The sequence below is a fragment of the Salvelinus sp. IW2-2015 genome, linkage group LG14, assembly GCF_002910315.2.
Source record: "Salvelinus sp. IW2-2015 linkage group LG14, ASM291031v2, whole genome shotgun sequence".
Taxonomy (NCBI): domain Eukaryota; kingdom Metazoa; phylum Chordata; class Actinopteri; order Salmoniformes; family Salmonidae; genus Salvelinus; species Salvelinus sp. IW2-2015.
The window spans coordinates 8,839,098-8,858,633 of NC_036854.1; the positions used below are offsets into that span (position 1 = coordinate 8,839,098).

Consider the following 19,536-nt stretch of genomic DNA (forward strand, 5'->3'; position numbering starts at 1 on the left):
AATATGGAGTCAAGCAAACATGTCAGAATAACCTACATGTTTTTAAGATTAAGATCACTTTATTTGTCAATTCTACACATGGTCCAACTGAAATTTGACTTGAGCATAGGGCGTAGCCCTGTTATATGTTTAATAAGCAATAACGCAGCACTGCAGCAAAGAAGAGGAGTCAGTGAATTACAACAGGCTGAAAGCAGCATTGGCGCAGCAGTAGTCCCACTAAGCATACTGAGTCATAAAAACAAACCAAGAGAAATGGATGACGGAGCAGACAGAGTAGAGGGGAGGGAGGAAGAGAGGGGAAAGTGGAGCAGAGAAAGAAAGAGAGGTATAAATGAGAGAGGGAGAGGGAGAGAGACATGTAGGGGGTTCTGAGTCAGCAGTACTGCAGTCTACAACATCCCAAAAAACATTTTCCACTCAGGCGTATGAGGCACTAAGTTCTCCTGTTTCAAACTACTCTCAGATGCAAGTAAGTGTCTTATTAGAACAATCCATTAGAAGAAACAATCCATCACTGAATGAAGTTTTCTAAATAACTCAAGTCATTTCCTAATTGTTATCCACAGGTTGGAGACCAGTTTTTGATATGTGTTTCCAAGGATAATGGTACCCATTTACTAATAACATTTATTTATTTCTACCCTAGCTGTAGATGCAAGATGGTTGCCTGGGAGATGGACTGTCCTGACCAGGAAGTGAGTGATAGTGAGAAAGTTAGCGAGAGAGAGAGAGTGAGAGGATGCACTGTGGAGACACACTGAGACTGAGTTCCACCCCACCCTGCCCAGAGTGATTGAGTGACTGAGCTCCACCCCACCCTGCCCAGAGTGATTGAGTGACTGAGCTCCACCCCACCCTGCCCAGAGTGATTGAGTGACTGAGCTCCACCCCACCCCCTCTCTCCTTCACCCATGCCCCTGTCCTGCAGCACCAGCCTGTCACACAGAGGTGGCATCCCCACCCCACTGGCCCTCCATAGGTGAAGATCTCCCTACACACATACTAAGCCACAGTCCCGCACCTTTGAAGCTTCCCATCTGGCTTGTAATCAATGTGATGTACTTTTTCTGTTTTGACGACCTTCCATCGCCCTTGCTGTGGCTCGGGAGTCTGCTGTCCCGTTTGTGTGTGTGTGTGTGTGTGTGCGTGCGTGCGTGCGTGCGTGCGTGCGTGCGTGCGTGCGTGCGTGCGTGCGTGCGTGCGTGCGTGCGTGGTCTCAGAGTTGGAGGATTATTATCTTGTATATTGTATTTATATCTTATGCGTATTCTCTCATTCCCCCATCCATCCATATTTTTTTTGTATGGAATATGTGACCCATTTTCTCAAACATATGTAAGACTTAGATTCAAAGATAATGTCTGTATTTTGCAGAAATTCTAACTCAACCATGGTACATATGTGATTTCAATGGCGGTGTCCGATATCATTGATTGCATTGCAGACGATGACTTAATGTGAAGACAGGGAGTGAGGTGAAAGCCAATAGGAGTGCAACAATCTTACAAAGATTTTACTTTAAGCTTTGACATGTTCTGTCACACTGTACTTCCCTTCACCTTTCAGCCTGACAATATATTTTCAGCTCCTACTGTAGATAAAACATACTTCACTGCCTGAACGACTGTGAAAAAAAGTATTGTTACTTTCTGAAATAAGTATGTCTTTGATTATCGTGTAAAAATACAATAAAACACTATTATCTCAACCTGGTTTGATATTGTGAGAGAGGTATTTGGTGACACTGAATTATTAATATGCAGTGTACTATGATGGACATACACTTGCATGGGGAGAGTATCATATATCTCACAATGTTAGATTGTCTTGTATTTTCAAGTGTATGACTTCTGTTAACGTTGTGGATAGCACTTCAAAATCTGTGTAATTGCTTGATCTCTTGAAATGGTGATCTATCCGTCCATCTCTGGTGTACAGTGTATGCTCGTAGGGAGGATTGTATGCTAGTTTGGTGTACACCAGTTATTTGGCGCCCTCTGCTGCCGATAGAGACTATCACATCTCTCAGTCGATATATTTTACCATTCCCACTGGTGAGTGCTGTTATTGTATGTTTATGTTTGAATGTTGGAAATGTTTACATTTCATTGCATTTTAAAATTAACATTGTTTGCTGTAAAATACATTCCACACACACACATGCATTTCATGTTGTAACTTACTTGTGTGACAGTACAGTAAGTCATAACCTCACTGATTTGGCAACAGTGAGGTTTTTAAATGGTACAAACTACTCAATCACAAATCACATGGTACCAGACAAAGAGAAAATCTTATTTTGATGTTTATATGTAGCCAAGCCAAATTGACTTAGGGTAGGTTATCCATGGTTGCTAACATGATAGAACATCAGCAGGAAGAAATGTGTCCAATTTGTCTCAAATGCCTCATTCTGGGTCAGCCTGATTTACTTATCTTCAAGTCAACTTTTATTTACCAATGAAATTCAAATGCTGATTCAGGGATTAGTTAGGGTGGCTAGATGAGCCAATTCTGTGGGCACATACTGTGAGAATGGAGTGCTTCCTATTTATCCCTCGGATGTCAAAATGATGATTGACAATATAGCTCTAGGCTTTACACCTCACAAAGCTGACTGACCAATGAGACACGAGAGAAATCCAAGAAGCCTAGACCACTATATCTGGTCACTGTTTCACTTTACTTTGACTGTGGATTTGTCACACACATCCATAATGTTTGTTTTATGTAAAATAGTACAAATAAATAATAAACAGTCTGTGTTCACTGCTTATTCTATTGCATTTAGTTTGGAAACCCCTCCATCTTAGATCCGCCCAAGCTTTTTGTAACACAATCTAACTGTGAACCTGGTAACATCTGTACAAATTGTGTACCTATGCACTTCAAAAAATAATATTGTAATAACCTATAAGCATATAATGTATCTGTAGCATGGACTTAATTCTGTCTTTTACATTTTCCAAGCTGTTAATAGTAGATACAGAAACCTGTCTATATTTCATTCAAAAATAAAGCTAGCAATATAAAAATGTGTGCCTGAGTTTCTGTGTTTCTATCTGGTTCTGAACTACATTTAGTGTATTAATTATCACACATGAAACCGATACCATCATACTGTAAAAAGATTTGGAGAATGATGTCCAAGGTGAGGATGCCACGAAACATCTTGCAGAAGTAATATTGGCAAGACACCATTGCATATGGTCCTCAAGATGTTTAAATGTTTGAAAGATCACAAAATAAACTGGCTTACTTCTGGCTTACTTTTGACTCTGTAGTATGGATTAGTAATTATTACAGATTTTTGGACAAATATCAGTTAACGTGATCGGTGTCCCGTCCACGGGACGGTTTAGCTAACGTAGGCTAATGCGATTAGCACGAGGTTGAAAGTAACAAGAAAATTTCCCAGGACATAGACATATCTGATATTGGCAGAAAGTTTAAATTCTTGTTAATCTAACTGCACTGTCCAATTTACAGTAGCTATTACAGTGAAATAATACCATGCTATTGCTTGAGGAAAGTGCACAAAGATGATGGTACAAAGAAATATAAAAGAACAGTTGTTTTTTTCTTTGTATTATCTTTTACCAGATCTATTGTGTTACATTCTCCTACATGGCTTTTACATTTCCACAAACTTCAAAGTGTTTCCTTTCAATTGGTACCAAGAATATGCAAATCCTTGCGTCAGGGCCTGAGCTACAGGCATTTAGATTTGGGTTTGTCATTTTAGGCGAAAATTGAAAAAAAGGTGCGGATCCTTAAGAGGTTTTTAAGGTCCAACGCAGCCGTTTTTATCTCAATAAAAAATATTTTCTAGCTAACAATTAAGTACCTTACTGTGATTGTTTTAAATTGTCAAAAGGAAACAAAAAACTATTCTTAAAAGCAATTTCTCAAGCAGAATTTATCTAGGACTGTCTGGGAGTGGTCTGAGTGGGGAGGTGAAATCTGAAAACTTGCTATTATTGGCAGAGGTTTGGAACTCTCTTTGTTATTGGTCTATTAACTAATTTACTGCCTGGTGACCAAAACTCCATCCCCCAAAAACTGGTTGTAATTTCAAGTGGTCTTTTCAAACACTAAACTGCATTGGGCCTTTACACTTCAGTCCCACTGCTCTATCTAGTATAACTTGCCTGGACCAAGTTGTCATGGAACAAGCCAGTTAAAATGGTGAACAGCTCTGTAAATCATGAATGTTTTAGCTCGGTTCTGTTGTGAGTTATTAACTAGAAAAGTCTGGAGTAAAACTCTGAATTTGAATTGAATGCAGAAATGACATTACAGACCCAAGTTTTCCCCACCCTACAGAGTAATACAACAACACCACTGTCCTATAAGGAGGGAGAGGAGCCAAAACCCTTTTATGAAGTGGAGACATCTTGTAACATCTTCTGGATCAACTAATTCCAATACATTGACATTAGCCCAACACCAATCCATTATTTAATCCAACAACCATGTGTTCATTTGATGGGGTTGATGAAAGACTGGGAAACCCTCAGTAGCGATGTCTAGTTTATTTAACCAAAGCCAAAAGATGAGTAAAACATCTGAAATCAAACATGCATGTATTCTTGGGATGAACACAGCTGAATAAGAAATAATTAATCATGCCATAATTCTGCAAAACATCTCTTTAATTGTTCATTCTTCACTGTGAAAATGTAAAATAGTTTTCTTTATTATTTACACAGAAGACTAACTCACGTTCCTGAGAACACAGAGATATCACAGTACATGTTCAACTGAGCTTTGGGAGGGCATCAGTGTGCTCGCTCCAGGATCATAGGTAGGGGACTTTCCCCTCGCCCAGCTTCCCCATTAACCCTGAAACTTGTTTCCAAAAATATCCCAACACAGAAAAGACAAACCGCTTGCATAAATACACATTTTATAATTGACACAGGGAAAGACGTTAAGCTGTTAGTTTACACCTACGACCAATGTGGTTGAACATTGTACAACTTGAGCTCAGCAGGGAGAATCCAGAGACTAACTGATGAGGAGAAACATGTGCTATATGTTGACCTCTGAGAAGTACACTTCAGTAGTATTCACTTCACAATGCCTGAATATACTATAACACAGCTTGAGTCACGAGATAAATAGCAGTCCTTCCCCGTGTAAGCTCACTTTTATATTGTGTCTTTAAGCTAATGGAAATGTGACTGAACTGTCTAATTTGCTCAGTTAGCCTGAAGACTCCATTAGTGCTAAAGTAGTATGGAACCCTAGTCCCAGTTCCATTTGGCCCCACCCTGGATAGAGTCTAGATAGGATAGGCATAAACCATACAGCCATATTTACTATATGGATGGCCATTTTTCTTTCAGCTAGTCTATGAGATCCAAAAGGATAGAACGAAGCTAGAGGACTGGACTAGGGGTCAAAATGGAACTGAGCCCGACCCTCCCTGCCACCAAACTGTACTGTACAAACAGAGGAAAAGAGTAACTGCAAATGAAACCGCAGCAGATTAAGATAAATATCATACTAGAATTTTGTCAGTAACACCAAGGCCTTGAATGGAAAGAGATTGACAACAAAAATACATACACCTTCACTATACTAAATCAATCGTTTTCTAGATTGGAAACCAATTAGTAATATACAAACTTTGCAATAAAAATATGATTTGTAAATATAGCACTGTATATAAAATTAGAAAGATATATCCAACACAAAATAAGGTCTTTAAGAACAAATTCAAGCAAATTATCATCAATTGGCAAGGTGTACAATATTGTACAGAATTGAAAACTCCCTTCAATACATGTAGGCATCAAAATATGATAACATAAATGTGTTTAAAATGCACAGATAGTAGCTATTTAAAATAAACAAATGTTTATAAAAATGGCCCGACTGTAAACATCACCTATAAAGCTACAGTGCTTGCTACTGCTTTGAGGCCTCTGTTGGAGTAACCAACACAATCCTAACGATGGGCCTAGATTGCCCTGTTTCGTCTATGGCAATTGTGCTTCTTTTCATACCCACACAGTTGGCACACGTTGCACAAAAAGTAACAAAATGGTTGCTCAAAACAATGTACAGAAGGGAAATTATACCACAGAATTATGATATTTCATGGTACATGTTCTGCTTACAAGGTTACTGAAAACTGCCAAAGGAAGACACAGCCTACTGGACTGGACCTAATAGGCCATGGAATGAGGTTGATTCTGGACTGGGCATATACTTATTTCATCAGTATTCTGCACCAGATAACACTTTGGAAAAGGAGATACTTTTTCATTTACAGCAGATGTGTTGAGACCACCATTCGGTCTGCACCTGCCTGCCTGTTGCTTCCCCTGGTATCTGCTGCACCATTTGATTGTAGAGAAACATCACTTCCTCCGGAACTCTCTCTCAACTTCCTGTTCCTGTCTGGAGCTAAAAGCTGAGTGAGAGGCTCGACCACAGCCAACGGCCACTTTAAATTAAGTAACAGAAACCAATGTGACAGACCTATGTAAATGAAGCACCAGAAAGAGACTGAGAATACGACAAAGCCCTAGTCATAATTACACCACGAACTCAACTGCAGCACATATTTTGAGAAACATATAGCGACATACTACTTAGCCAATTGGTCAGTGACATATGCATAGGAGAACAAATGGGCCAACAGATGCAACGTCATGTTGGAAAGAAGACTTAGTACAGTGTGTGGTTTTCACATGGACACTTAATAGACAGTTCCTACTGAAACAAGTCCAAGTCTCTGGCTTTGCTGTTAAATAAACCTGAGGAAGCATTTTTCAGTAGATATAAAACCCCTCCTATATACCTCTAACTAAATCTTTAGCTTAACTACTGACCATCATTTACCAAATAAAATAATAAACATACTGTATATAAGAGAATAAAAATATAAGACTGGTTCTGGTGCTATGGCGCTACTCCACCAAGATCTGCTCAGTTTTAATGGCTGTAATGAGGGTGGCGGCGCCGGACGAATCAGAGCCCTCGTCTTTGGGAAACTCCTCCCCCTGCAGCAGCCGCACCCCTGACTGCCCCTGCAGGCCTGCTAGAGCCCCTTGGCTGAAGCACAGGTGCTTGATGACCTCGTTGGGGCTGGAGAAGGTGGTCTCACAGACATTACACTTGTAGGGCCTGGCCGAGCCCAGGAACAGCGCCTCCATCTGGCTGGTGTCATCCCCTGCAGCACACAGCTCCATGCTCTGCCGGTCCACCATGGTGTAGGCGTCGGCGCCCTGGGTCAGGCACACGTGGCGAGCCGCCTGGTTGGCACGACAGAAGCTCTTGCCGCAGGCGCTGCACTTGTAGGGCTTTCCCGTGTGGATGTACATGTGCTCTCGCCAGTGGCTCTTCTGGATGAACTTGCGTCCGCAGGTGGCGCACTCGTACTTCCTGCGCTTCACCTCGCGGTCCAGGTCAGCACTCTCCAGGTTGTCAATATCCGCAATGTCCGATGGAGGTGGGGTGTCGGCCTGGGACTGACACCCGGTCGCCCACCCCGACAACTCTGCTCTGGGAGAGTCCATGCTGAAACCAGAGGGAGGTGCTTGCTCGCTGTCACTAAGCATCTCAACTGTCATGGCAGCGGACCGTTCTCCACCTCCCCTTAGCAGTACCTCCTCTACCTCTGGTGTGGTGGCTGCTCCTCCTCCTGGGAGGACAGGTGAGTGTGCACCGCTGGGCTTGGCCACCAGAGGGAGCCGGGCCAGGCTGTGCTGCAGGAGGTGCTCCCTCAACAGGCTCCTCTGGTTGAAGCGGTTGCCACACAGGTGGCAGGAGTAGTGCTTCCTGAAGGAGGCATTCCTCTTCATGATGCTCGGCTTCACATGGAGAATGGTGTTGGAGCTACCCGAGGAAGGCGCCTCTCCTGTCGGGGTGTTCCCTCCATGCTCCTCATACGAGGCCCGTTGGCCGCTGGTCGAAGCCTCCACCATTTCCTGAAACGAAGAGTCCAGCTTGGACACGTGGTTGGTGAATGCCGCTGTTACAGCAGACGTGGACGGATACTTCCTGTCAGGGAGGCTGTCCAGGTCAAAAGGCGAGGAGAGCTGGCGCCGGACGGGCAGCCTACCGGACAGCGCAACCTGCTTGTCGGAGATCTGGATGCCAAAGAGGGAAGTAGAGAGGGGCAGGCTGGGCTCTGGGTGGGAGAAGGCTGTCTGGCTGGCCAGGCTGGCCTCCTGAAGGAGGGGGTAGGCGTGGAGGAACTTGACCCCCTGCTCCAGCCGGGCTGGGTCGATGAGCTGAGGGGCCAGCTTCCCTGTGTACATCAGGTTGAGGAGGTAGCTGAAGATGTCTGGCTGGATGTCGGCCGCCTTCAGGCGGACACAGTCACTGAAAAGAGAATTCATGGTATAAATAATACTTTATTTATCGGCCACATCAAAACGTCTTGGAAATTGAAAAAATGGTCACCATACATAAACATGGTCCTTTCCTTATTGAGTTGCACATATTCTACTACAACCTTTAGGTGAACTTGTTTGAACAGTCCAAGCAGGGCTGTATTGGGTTTCAACTAAACTTTCTCAGTTGTAAATCATTAGTAAACGTAATGTTAGCCTAGCTTAACGTAGCCTACAGATAGAGCCGATGCCGTGTTGTTTACCATACCTGTCCTGGTGTATGAAGAGCATTCTGAAGTAGTTTGAGAAGGCGGCCAGCACGGCCTTGTGGGCTTTGAAGAAGACGTCGCCGATGGCGATGGTACAGTCACACAGGAAGCCAAACTCCCTCTGAGCGTTGAGCTGCTGCAGGAGGATAAGACCATGGTTGGCCAACTCCATTCTTCAACCTGCACATAGAAAGACACAAAGACGAAGGCAAGTCAGTCAGTTGGTTAGTTTCCTGTCTGGAAGAGGACCACAATGCCACCAAAGAGAGAAGTCTGAGAGGGCCACTGACAGCTCTGTATCACCACAACAAACTCCAATGTAGGCTAACAAAACAAACACTGTTGTTGAATCGAGGCAATTTAATGGCTTATTTTCTGATACATACCATGTAGCCTAGGCTAGCTTACGAGTTAATGTATGAGCATACTATTTTAAATGTAACATCTTTAAATACCAAATCTAACATATTTTCATCAAATGTATTTCAAAGCAGGGAAGGGCTCTTGTCCTAAACATAGCCTAACAGCTCAATGTACAATAAGTACAAGGAGCTGTTTAACATCAGATGACCTGATCTCAGAGATTATGAGGTTCGCAGAGCTATTGACTGGATGGTTTTTCCACAAGGCTGGTTTTAACCACGTTAGCAAAAGCGTTCGATGGGAAAGGAGACAGAATGGGTGGTTTCCTTATTGACCTCTAGGCTGCAGCTTCCGGAGGACTATTCACACAACCCTACAAGCTGCCTCAGGGGACAGGATGCAGAGGAGGGGTTAACCTACCGTATATTTAGGCTAGAAGAACATCCATTTGGAAGAAAGAGTACACCCATTGAATGTATTTTTCCTTGCAGTTATGTCAGTTGAACAAAAACGACTGTATAAAACAAAATGGATGATGTGGAATAAGACACCTAAAAGTTCCTCCGATATCCATAGACCTCAGTCATCTCACCTCTGAACCCTCAGCATCTCCAGAGGGAGTGCAAATACCGCCATGGAATTCCAGCCAATCAGAAGTGTCAGATACCGACAGATCCATGGAATAAAGGTGTATGGTTAGGTAAGTAGCCTAATCTCTTCTGGCACAATCTGCTCTCAGTCCTTTGACGGGATTCCAACCCCCTCGCATGCCTACGCCCTTTGAACCCTTACTCATAGGGAGTGTGCTCTCTGCTCTGGCCACCAAGACAGCTGCAGTTGACCCCTAAAGGTCACCACGGGATTGGAGGCTTTTGGGCGTCACATGATCAGGTTTATGTATATCTACACATTCCTGAGGCAAGACTGACTGGTTCCACCCCTCTACCAATGGGAATGGAGCCTGCAGGATATAACACCCATTCTCTCACTATACCACACAGGAACACCACAACACTCAAGTCAAAACCCTGGGCATTAGGCACTAGGCTGACTCAGGAGCCTTCTCTTTACATGTACATAAGGAGGAGGGCTGCCCAGGGGCGACCCGTTGTTCAGGCCAGGTGGGGCAGAGCCCTATCTGCTTTGAGCCCCACATTTGTTTAACAAATAACTTTTTTTATTTTTTGGAGGGCTTTCCTGTTTTGCATGTTATTGTGGCATTAACACATATCAGTTTGCAAACAATGGGAAAAAAATTATATATATATCATTGAGTTAATAAAGCCGCATACAAACATGGTCTCTTTTTTGTTTTCTTGGGTATGCAGGTGTTTCAGCCTAGCTCAGTGCTTTCTGTGGTGGTGGGGCAAGCCAGCAGAAAATATGGAGTGTTGCGCAGTGATTGGCTCAGTGTTCTGTCACTCATGGGATCTTTACATCACTGCCAAGTGTAAGAGCAGACCTTGAAAATTCGAGCCCTTCGGCTGCTGCCATAGAAGTGCCCATCCATGAAGGTTCAAGGTCATTGGCCACAGATAAAAGGACGTCAAATCACGTTATATGTACAGTAGCTTCAATTGGACTGATCATGTCAACATCATACTTTCACCATCTTAGCTAGCAGTCATCATGAATCAAGTTGACAATCTACTGGCAAATCCTTTTAAATCCTTGTCATATGAAGAGAAATTATAGACTAAACGTATCGGTGCTCATCGGCCATAAACATTACACAACAAGTTGGAAATCACAAATTCAACGAGTGGTTTGGAAGGAATCAGTGACAGTGGCTGGTCCCAAATCTGGGTATTAAGGGGCTCTTTTCCAAGTTTAAAATGATAAACATTCAACATTGGCCATGCTGTCAATGAAGCATGAATTGTGCCACGCTCAAAACAACTTAACTGGGAGAACCGCCACGCCACCTTCCTGTTCAAGTGAGCCGAGCACAACAATGTGAGTCCAAAAATGTATTGTATGCTGCTTCATAAATGATGTAATATGCCAGAGAGATATGTATACTGTAGCTAAGAAAGTAATACTAAGTGTATGCTGTGTAGTTAGGGCTCCCAAGTGGTGCAGCGGTCTAAGGCACTGCATCTCAGTGCGAGAGGTGTCACTACAGACCCTGATTAGATTCCAGGATGTATCACAACCGGACGTGATTGGGAGTCCCATACGGCGGCACACAATTGGCCCAGCGTTGTCCGGGTTAGGCCGTCATTGTAAATAAGAATTTGTTCCCAACTGACTCGCCTAGTTAAATAAAACTCAAAAAGATGTTAGTAGCCCATGTACCTCAACCTAAAAAATTTGGTCTATTTACCACTCTTAATTTCACCTACTGTTCTGACTGTAGCCTATAACCTGTTTTACAGAAATGTAATCATTGAATATTGTAAGAGCTTTCATTGTCTGCTTAGATGCCCCCTTTATTTAACCTACGGTTCTAACTTGGTGTACAGGGAGAACACTGTAAGATTGGCCCATGTTCTGAATTCTGTCGCTGTACATTTCAAAAGTGCTAAACAAATAGTTATATTGACTAACGTTACATCCGTCCTAGCTCGCTCTTTGTCTCAATCGAAATTACGGATTGCCTCTTATCCGCTTGTCATCCCCTTATGCCATATCTTGTACATCTCATTTCGTCATTAGAAACGTCATTTGTTAAAGCAAGTCAGCCATATCAGCTATGTTTTTTTTAAAGGCAGTAAATGAGGCTGAATGAACTGTTTCACTGCCAGACAAGGCTCCGCTGATAGCCAGGTGTAGCAGCGGTAAAACGTTGGGACTGCTGTTGGGACTCTGCTGTTGGGACAGCTTTATGTAGGCCCTAACAGTTTGTGGGCACCGTCTGTCACCGTTATAGTGCAATTAATGTATTGTTTAGTGTTGTGGCTTTGCTGGCATGCATTCCACTTTTTTATTTTCCCCCACCAAGATTTACATGCTAAAATCGCCACCTAATCTGGAGTTGTCTGAACAACCTCCCTCACGACGCCAGGTCAGCGGAGTCAATCACCACCTTCCGGAGACACCTGAAACCCCACCTCTTTAAGGAATACCTAGGATAGGATAAAGTAATCCTTCTAACCCCCCCCCCCCTTAAAAGAGTTAGATGCACTATTGTAAAGTGGTTGTTCCACTGGATATCATAAGGTGAATGCACCAATTTGTAAGTCGCTCTGGATAAGAGCGTCTGCTAAATGACTTAAATGTAAATGTCTGAAGAGAGCAACTCTCAATCTGGTCCAGACACAATAGTCTACTACTACTGCTAGAAGACACTGCAGGCTAATGTTGCAGCCTTGGTGGTGATTAAACAATATTGACAAATATGTTTATTAAATCCATTCTGGCAAATAAAATAGCCTGCCTTACATTATCAGAAAATACCATCATGATATTTTGTGTAGAGGCAGACATCCAGCAGTCAATTTTTGAGACCTGTGACACTCAATAATTATGAATGAGTCATTTAGTAATAGTAAACCTTTGAACAGTCACTCAAGAATTAGGAATCTAGCAGTAAAGTACCATGTGTTCATAGTAGTCCTATGTGTTTGTAAGAAAGCGCCGCCCCTATTGTAGACACGTGGAACGGCCCGATATCCCGCAGAGAAACCACTTCCGCAGTACGTTTTCGTCCTAAACAAAAAAATAACCCTTACAAAACCTATAGGTGAACGCCTATGCTGCTGGCATGTCTAGTTTAGCTATAGACCCACGCCTCGGCAAGAAACAAAATTATTTTAATCGGTTTCATTTAGGAGCTGAAACGATGTGTTCTAGCGCGCCACGAAGGCTCAGGCGCTAGCCTCTGCTTTGCCCCCCCGACTAGAGGAGCGGTGTAGCGAAAATAAACGGAGCCTCATGAAATGGACAAGGGGTGGTCGCCGAATACATTTCTTAAACTTCAAAGTGACCGATTTATTGAAACCGTATATAAATTACATCAGTCGGTATACAAAATGTAATGACGTGCGGGTAGACTTACCTTTCTACTCTGCTTGCCTTGAATCTGTGGAGTTAGTCGTGTTGTTGTTTGTTACCGGAGGACTTGTCCGTTGGGCTTGCAGCTGCTCTGTTCCTCTCAAGAAGCATTGGTTGCGATGGTCGTCGGTGTTTTCCGGTCGGGTTACGTTACAATCACATGACTATGTAGGGCACTTAAAAACAGCAGTTCGCTTAACGGACGGGGCGCCTGACAAATTCTCTTTGGGAAGGGAACCGTAACCGCCGTGTGTCACTGTGAATAGAGAATTGTATCCTCCTCGTTACAGCTAAACGAAAAGGACTATAGAGGGCGAGCACTGTATGATAATTTATTCAATCTCCGGTTGGGGCACGTTAAACAAACCGATGTAGGGGGAAATAGCCGTAGGTCGCCAACCCCACCCCCACACAAACAGATAACGTTTAACGTAGTCTACAATCGTGACTGCATTTGCATTTTCGGTTGGTAGCAAACAAGAGCTTCCTGTAAACAAACGAATTTACCGCCGCGGTGAGTCTCTGGCAACTGTCGCGAGGCAGACGTTCGTACCCAGATTGTTGGCTGCTTTTGGTTCAATTTGTAAATTAGAATTCTGGGGTTCTCAAAGTGCGCGAGGGCAATGAACTAGTTAACTTTTTAATTTAATTTCAGTATATTTTGTTAGGCCTAATCTAGTCCCCCATGAATTAGTTTAATTCGGCTATGTTGGTTACAAATGTTAAAATGTGTTTCAGATTATAGGATAAATTGCAATACACGTTTCATGGTGCAGAACATGTATGATTTGCAAGAAATTACTTTGGGGCATTTATGTATGATTATGGGTGTGTTTTTCCTCTATTTGTCAGTGGTAAATACTTCAGAAAATCCTCCTGGCTATTTCAAGCCTAAAAGGACCACTACAGTTGTCAACTGAGGTGTTTGCTGTGCTACAGTTGATTAACAGGGTCATTTTATATTTTCAAAAGGAGGAGTCAAATACAATTCAAGAGGATCTTGATCCAGGACATGAACCACCAACAGCCACTTGGAACCTGATAAAACATTAAAGAAACACCACTGTACAACACTCCTTATGGCTGCTTATTACATGGTTATATGCTGCTTATGACAGTGTAGGAGGCTTTGTTACAGGGTTCAATATAAGTGCTACTGCTACCCATATTCCTCATGGTCAGAATTCTGGCCATATCCACGGACTTCTGTGGCATTCTCAACAGGATGTGAGCTAGCATGACCAGGGAGAGAGAAAACACACACACATCGCCTGCCAGGAAACTCAGGAAGTGTGGGGGGGAACTACACACACACAAATACACACACACACACACACACAGATTAACTAGTAGGCATACAGACACACAAATACACACAGGCGTACACACCCATAGTCATAGAGGGCACAAACTTAGACACCCACACACCAACTTTGTCATTGGATACACAGGAGTCTCTGGGGCACAGTGACCTGTGAAACTCATTGGAATGGATAGATGTTGCCTAATGCAAACACAGAAGCAGAGCTTTCCTCAGGGCTGAGTTTCAGGTTTTAAAGCAGACATATGAAACACTGTAGAACTCCGATCTGATTAATAGACCGGACAGAGAGTTTAAGAGCAAATTGGTTGAAGGAGACTCCCTTAGACACAGAGATGGAGTAAAAAAGAAAAGGGCTAAAAAGGGAGAGGATATAAAAGAAGGAAACAAAAACAATAATATGAGCTTTTAGAACTGGTGCCGCCTGGCCCTGCTAGATGCTACTACTGTGTGAGATGTTAATATGACTGTCCCTCTCATTCCCATTAATATACAGGGGCTCTATAGCGAGATAAAAGAGGTTTAACCATAAACAAAACTCAAGCTGATGCTAGAAAAAGGGTGACGGAAACTAAAGCATGTTCAAAGTGTTTGGGGGTTGATTGAAAGAGGCAGACTAGATAAATGCTATGTTCAGAGCTCCATTCTGATTCACACTTGAAATCAATAATTTTTTATCAATATAATTTCACCCCAGACCATAGGAGAGCTGCCATCTGGGCAAAGTGCATGCACAGTGAACACATGCATGCGCCCACACATGTCCGGTGAACAGGCCGTTCAAATGAGACGCTGGAATTTCACATGACTGCCCACAACACTGATTTGCACTAAATAGATTTTTCCATACAGAGTAAATAACACTTACACTATATTGAATCTTCATTAAACATATCACTTCAATTTCTGTTTTAAAGCATATGAGAGATATGAGAGAATATATCAATAGGCTTCAAAATGTGTAGTCACTCGGACAAGCAAATCTGAAGAGCTCAAAGCTCACCAAACGCACACAACCTACTCATGTTACCATGATCACTACAACATCCACGTGAGAGAAAACTATGCGTTAGTGGAATCTATTCTTTATTAGAAATGCAATTTAGTGGAGGTATGGGTAAGCAGAACCACCTTTTCAAACACAGCATTGATGTTAACCCCTCTGGCCGTGGTCTATTTTGAAACCAGAGTGTCTCTGAGTCACTCCACGTGTCCCCCTCTCGCCCCTCACTCTCCGGTTTAGGAAAACAGATCTGGTAGGGGGGAGCGCTGCAACACCGGAGATTGACAGCTTGATACACCCACTCCACGGAACTGCATGTGGGACTCCACATCCTGCCAATGGGATGCCTGCTCCCATGTTCCCATGGTGATTGGTGACCTATTATACTGCCACTACCGAGTGGCGCAGCGGTCTAAGGCACTGAATCTCAGTGCTAGAGGCATCACTACAGACTGGTTTGATTCCAGGCTGTATCACAACCAGCCGGGATTGGGAGTCCCATAGGGCGGCGCACAATTGGCCCAGCGTCATCCGAGTTAGGGTTTGGCCGGGGTAGGCCGTCATTGTAAATAAGAATTTGTTCTTAACTGACTTGCTTAGTTAAATAAAAAATATGGGAAAATAGTACTTATCTCTCATCCCATTTTGACTGTCTGTTTTGTATCTGACCCATATTTTATGTTTTCTATCTGATTTGGATCAATACTTATCTGCAGGGAGATAAGTGGATGTGCAGGAGTAGATTCAATAAAATACTATGGTCTGGCTCTAGCCTTTTGGGGACCCTAAGCGAGATTTGGTATTGCAGTTTTACAGACAATTTCCTGCAATTCTACACATTTTGACATGTTAATGATATCTGAGTGAGATTGACTAACAAAATCAATGGGGGCCCCCTGGAAGTCAGGGCCCCTGGGCACATGCCCTGCGTGACAAGTTGGTATTCTGCCATGATTGCTACAAGTTTATTTGCTAAAATTGTCAGCTGACATGGCTAATTGAGTGGCTATTAGTGACTGACATAACAAGAGAAAAACTGCTAATGCACAACCACATTTCGAACTTGCACCTTGTGTATTCTACTATTCTAACTCTTAACAGTAAGTTAAGACCCTAACTGAGTTCCAAAAAATAACAAAATGTTGGGACCTTATGCTTGGAGTCAGCCCTGACTATGGTCACTGCACTGCATTGCATTCTCTACCAATGCAAAGTTAGCCTATGTGCTCTGTGAAGTGCAGTCTCTTGACTCTATGGGGTGCAGAACATATAACAACTTCATAGCCTATTCTTTTGCATAGATTCTGAGATGTTAGGTAGAGATCAGTGAGGATTGAAGGAGTAAAGTTGCTGATTCACACACAATTTTGCTGGTAAAATAAGTTTAGCACCAGCGGTCTTTGCAAAAGCCTACAGCTACATTCTAGAATGACAATTTCAAGATAGGATAAACTGTCCTACACATATTCATGCTAAAACCAAAAGGCAGCCTGTCCTATTTGCTCAGACACCTTAAAAGCAGGCTTCAGAGGGCGGTCCCTAGTCACAGGACTCTTATCCAAATTCCTCCCCCTTCCCCCTCACTCACTCACACACACATTCTGTCTCTCTCCTCCCAAACCCTCTGAGGGCCTTTGGGGATCTGCGGTTTCGCGATAGAGTGGCTTAATGTCTCCATGGCAACCATTGCCCTGAACTACAGAAGATGCCCCAAAGGATGCCGTCACATTTGAGTACCCCCCGGGGCGAAACAAAGTTCCGCACACAGCAGTGAGATAAGATGTCTCTATTGCAGAAAGCCCCCAGGTGGGCGTCAAACTCACTCACTGCTCTCTGATCTTAAAAACCGCACAGCACAGTGAGAACACCAAAGCAGTCCTGACCAGATCAAGGCAAGCAGTAACAAATTCTACTGCAACTGAGACCAGCCTCAACTTGACACTCTATAGCTCTACATTCATTATGTAGAAATAGTCACAATGTTTTGGCCTACAAGTGCATCCAGTAGACTACTGAAGTGGTTTAAAGGGGAACAGCTTGGGAGGAGTCTGAACCAGCAGCCCTGTGGATATAGGGCAAGCACACTAGAAGCACCAGTGCATTAAAAGGTCAAGACCTCTACGCAGACACAGCATGCTTACATTACATTCTGTAGTACACTACAGTTTTAGAATGGCAGCATAGCCAACAAAATGAAACCGATTAATTTTGCCAATACATTTTCTATATACTTTCACAGATAATGTATTTTTTATATTGTCTAAAGAATTGGTTCAGATGAGTAACATTCAGTCACCACTGGATGGTGGCATTGGGTAGTTTAATTTAAACTACAATAGTAGATGTGGAGAGGTAGAATAGGCCTGCTTTAAAAATGCATAAAACCTTCCCAATGTTGTCCTAAAAGCAGTGACATCAATTGATTGTATTGCATGGAGAGGAGAGGGAATTTCATCTGTTATTGTTGATATTCACCATATTTTCTTTACACATGTTAATTGCCTGCATATTAGTAGGATAACCCATGGGGTAAATGGGGAAAAGCACTGAAATATATATGAAGTTATATTCTACTGATCGTGGACTTCAGGAAACAGAGGGAGCACGCCCCTATCCACATCGATGGGACCGCAGTGGAGAAGGTGAAAAGCTTCAAGTTCCTTGGCGTACACATCACGGACAATCTGAAATGGTCCACCCACACAGACAGTGTGGTGAAAAAGGCGGAACAGTGCCTCTTCAACCTTAGGAGGCTGAAGAAATTCTGCTAAAACCCTATTCCTTCGCCACAGGAATGGCTGAACGAACCAGAGGCAAATAATTTCTTGGTTTTAGAACTAAAAACTGGCGAGCTATATGAATAACCAACTCCCAAAACAAAACCCTTGTTTTGGGAGTTGCTATGAATAAAGTTTTTCAATTTGAATGTTGTCATAGAAAGAACCACAAGGGTTGAATGGATGTCGAGATGTAGAACTTGAGGCCTTGTTCAGGAAAGTGGATTGTGTGTGGAGTTTGTTGCTGACAAGAAAAGTTATTTTATGGTGACTTAAATGTTATGACATGGGCTTTTGTGTACCACTTGGTAAGGGAACCATGTTGAAGTCAAAGAGAGGACGTTGGATAAATCACAACAAACCTGAATCTGAGTTAGGATGAATTACATGCGGTGGCAGGTGTGGTGAAGATGGCCAAGGTCGAGCCTCATCCCAATGATGAAAAGATGATTCTGGCTCTGTGGGAATTCGATTTTTGGGAGAATGGATCCTTGCCTTTTGGTGGATCCATACATGGTAAAAGTAACTTGAAGTGGAGTCGTGAGGATTTATTGCATTTTTTCCATCCAGAGCCTAAGCACAAAAACTATGACTCTCCGGAGAAAGGTGCCATTGAATGGAGTGATAACTGTGGTGTTAAGTGTTGAGGAGGATCATCTGAAATTGAAGATTCCCAGTTTATGTGATGCCCTCCGTTTGGTGCAATGCAGACCCAGTGGAGGGCGTGATGAAACAGAGAAGACAATGTCTGTATGCAGTCTTCACCTGACAAATTCAAGTTAGGATGTGTCAGTTATCCTGTGAGAGCTTTTGTCCCAAACCCATTACAGTGTTTTAGGTGCCTAGGTTAAGGTCAGGTAGCAGCAGTGTGTCGGGAAAAAAAGTTGTGTGTGTTAACTGTAGGGGTACCCATGGTTCTGGAGATCAGAAGTGTCCGGTTAGAGAAAGAATAGGTTGAGGTTGCAAGGACCAGAGTAGTACAGAAGGTGTTGTATGCTGAGGCAGTGAAGAAAGTAGTAGAGGAAGATGGGTACAGGGCGAGGGATCCTGAGAGGATCCCTGTGAGTAGGCTGAGGCCAATGGAAAATTGATTGGAATAATATGTGTTTCAGTAAGGTTGGTTTCTTAGCCATTGTTATCAACTGTACCGCAGAAGTGTAAATCACAGAAAATATATTTTGTGAGTGCAGCTGCAGAGAAGTACTTCGGATTACGAGATTTTACCGCAGAAGAGTTACAGGGGGTGCTGAACGGTAGTGTTCTGTCCTCCCAGGCTGTTGACTGCAATATTTAACTTTTTGGGCAACTGATCAAATTAACATAGAAATGTGAGTTGTAGATTTGTCATAGTTATTGAAAGCAAGCGTAAGACGCGGTAGATCTGTTCTATGTGCGCTATTTCTATGCCTCCTGTTTTTAAGTTTCGTTTTTGCTTTTTTTTACTTTCGGTTTT

At 43.0% G+C, this 19,536-nt stretch overlaps 2 protein-coding genes across 3 annotated transcripts in view; one reads left to right on the plus strand and one right to left on the minus strand.

The window, feature by feature from the left end:
• The window catches only part of akap12b (A kinase (PRKA) anchor protein 12b), a 61,885-nt gene extending 58,843 nt beyond the window's left edge, over positions 1-3,042 (plus strand). For both annotated transcript variants that reach the window (XM_023999667.2, XM_023999668.2), the window contains one exon: positions 650-3,042. The gene's annotated coding sequence lies outside the window, so the exon portion shown is untranslated. The remainder of the gene's footprint in view (positions 1-649) is intronic.
• Positions 3,043-4,640: 1,598 nt separating this feature from the next.
• On the minus strand, positions 4,641-13,878 carry zbtb2b (zinc finger and BTB domain containing 2b). Its single transcript, XM_024000140.2, has 3 exons — positions 12,987-13,878; positions 8,623-8,803; positions 4,641-8,343 (listed from the first exon to the last, which is right to left on the minus strand). Exons 2-3 carry the CDS (start codon positions 8,793-8,795, stop codon positions 6,927-6,929), a joined length of 1,590 nt encoding a protein of 529 aa, XP_023855908.1. The 5' UTR covers positions 8,796-8,803; positions 12,987-13,878; the 3' UTR covers positions 4,641-6,926.
• Positions 13,879-19,536: the final 5,658 nt, after the last annotated feature.

Bases quoted from the DNA above. Each gene is read 5' to 3' on its own strand.
- zbtb2b (XM_024000140.2), bottom strand. From the start codon at position 8,795: ATGGAGTTGGCCAACCATGGTCTTATCCTCCTGCAGCAGCTCAACGCT. The intron at 8,344-8,622 runs GTATGGTAAACA...TTCTCTTTTCAG, and splicing joins CTCTTCATACACCAGGACAG to TGACTGTGTCCGCCTGAAGG.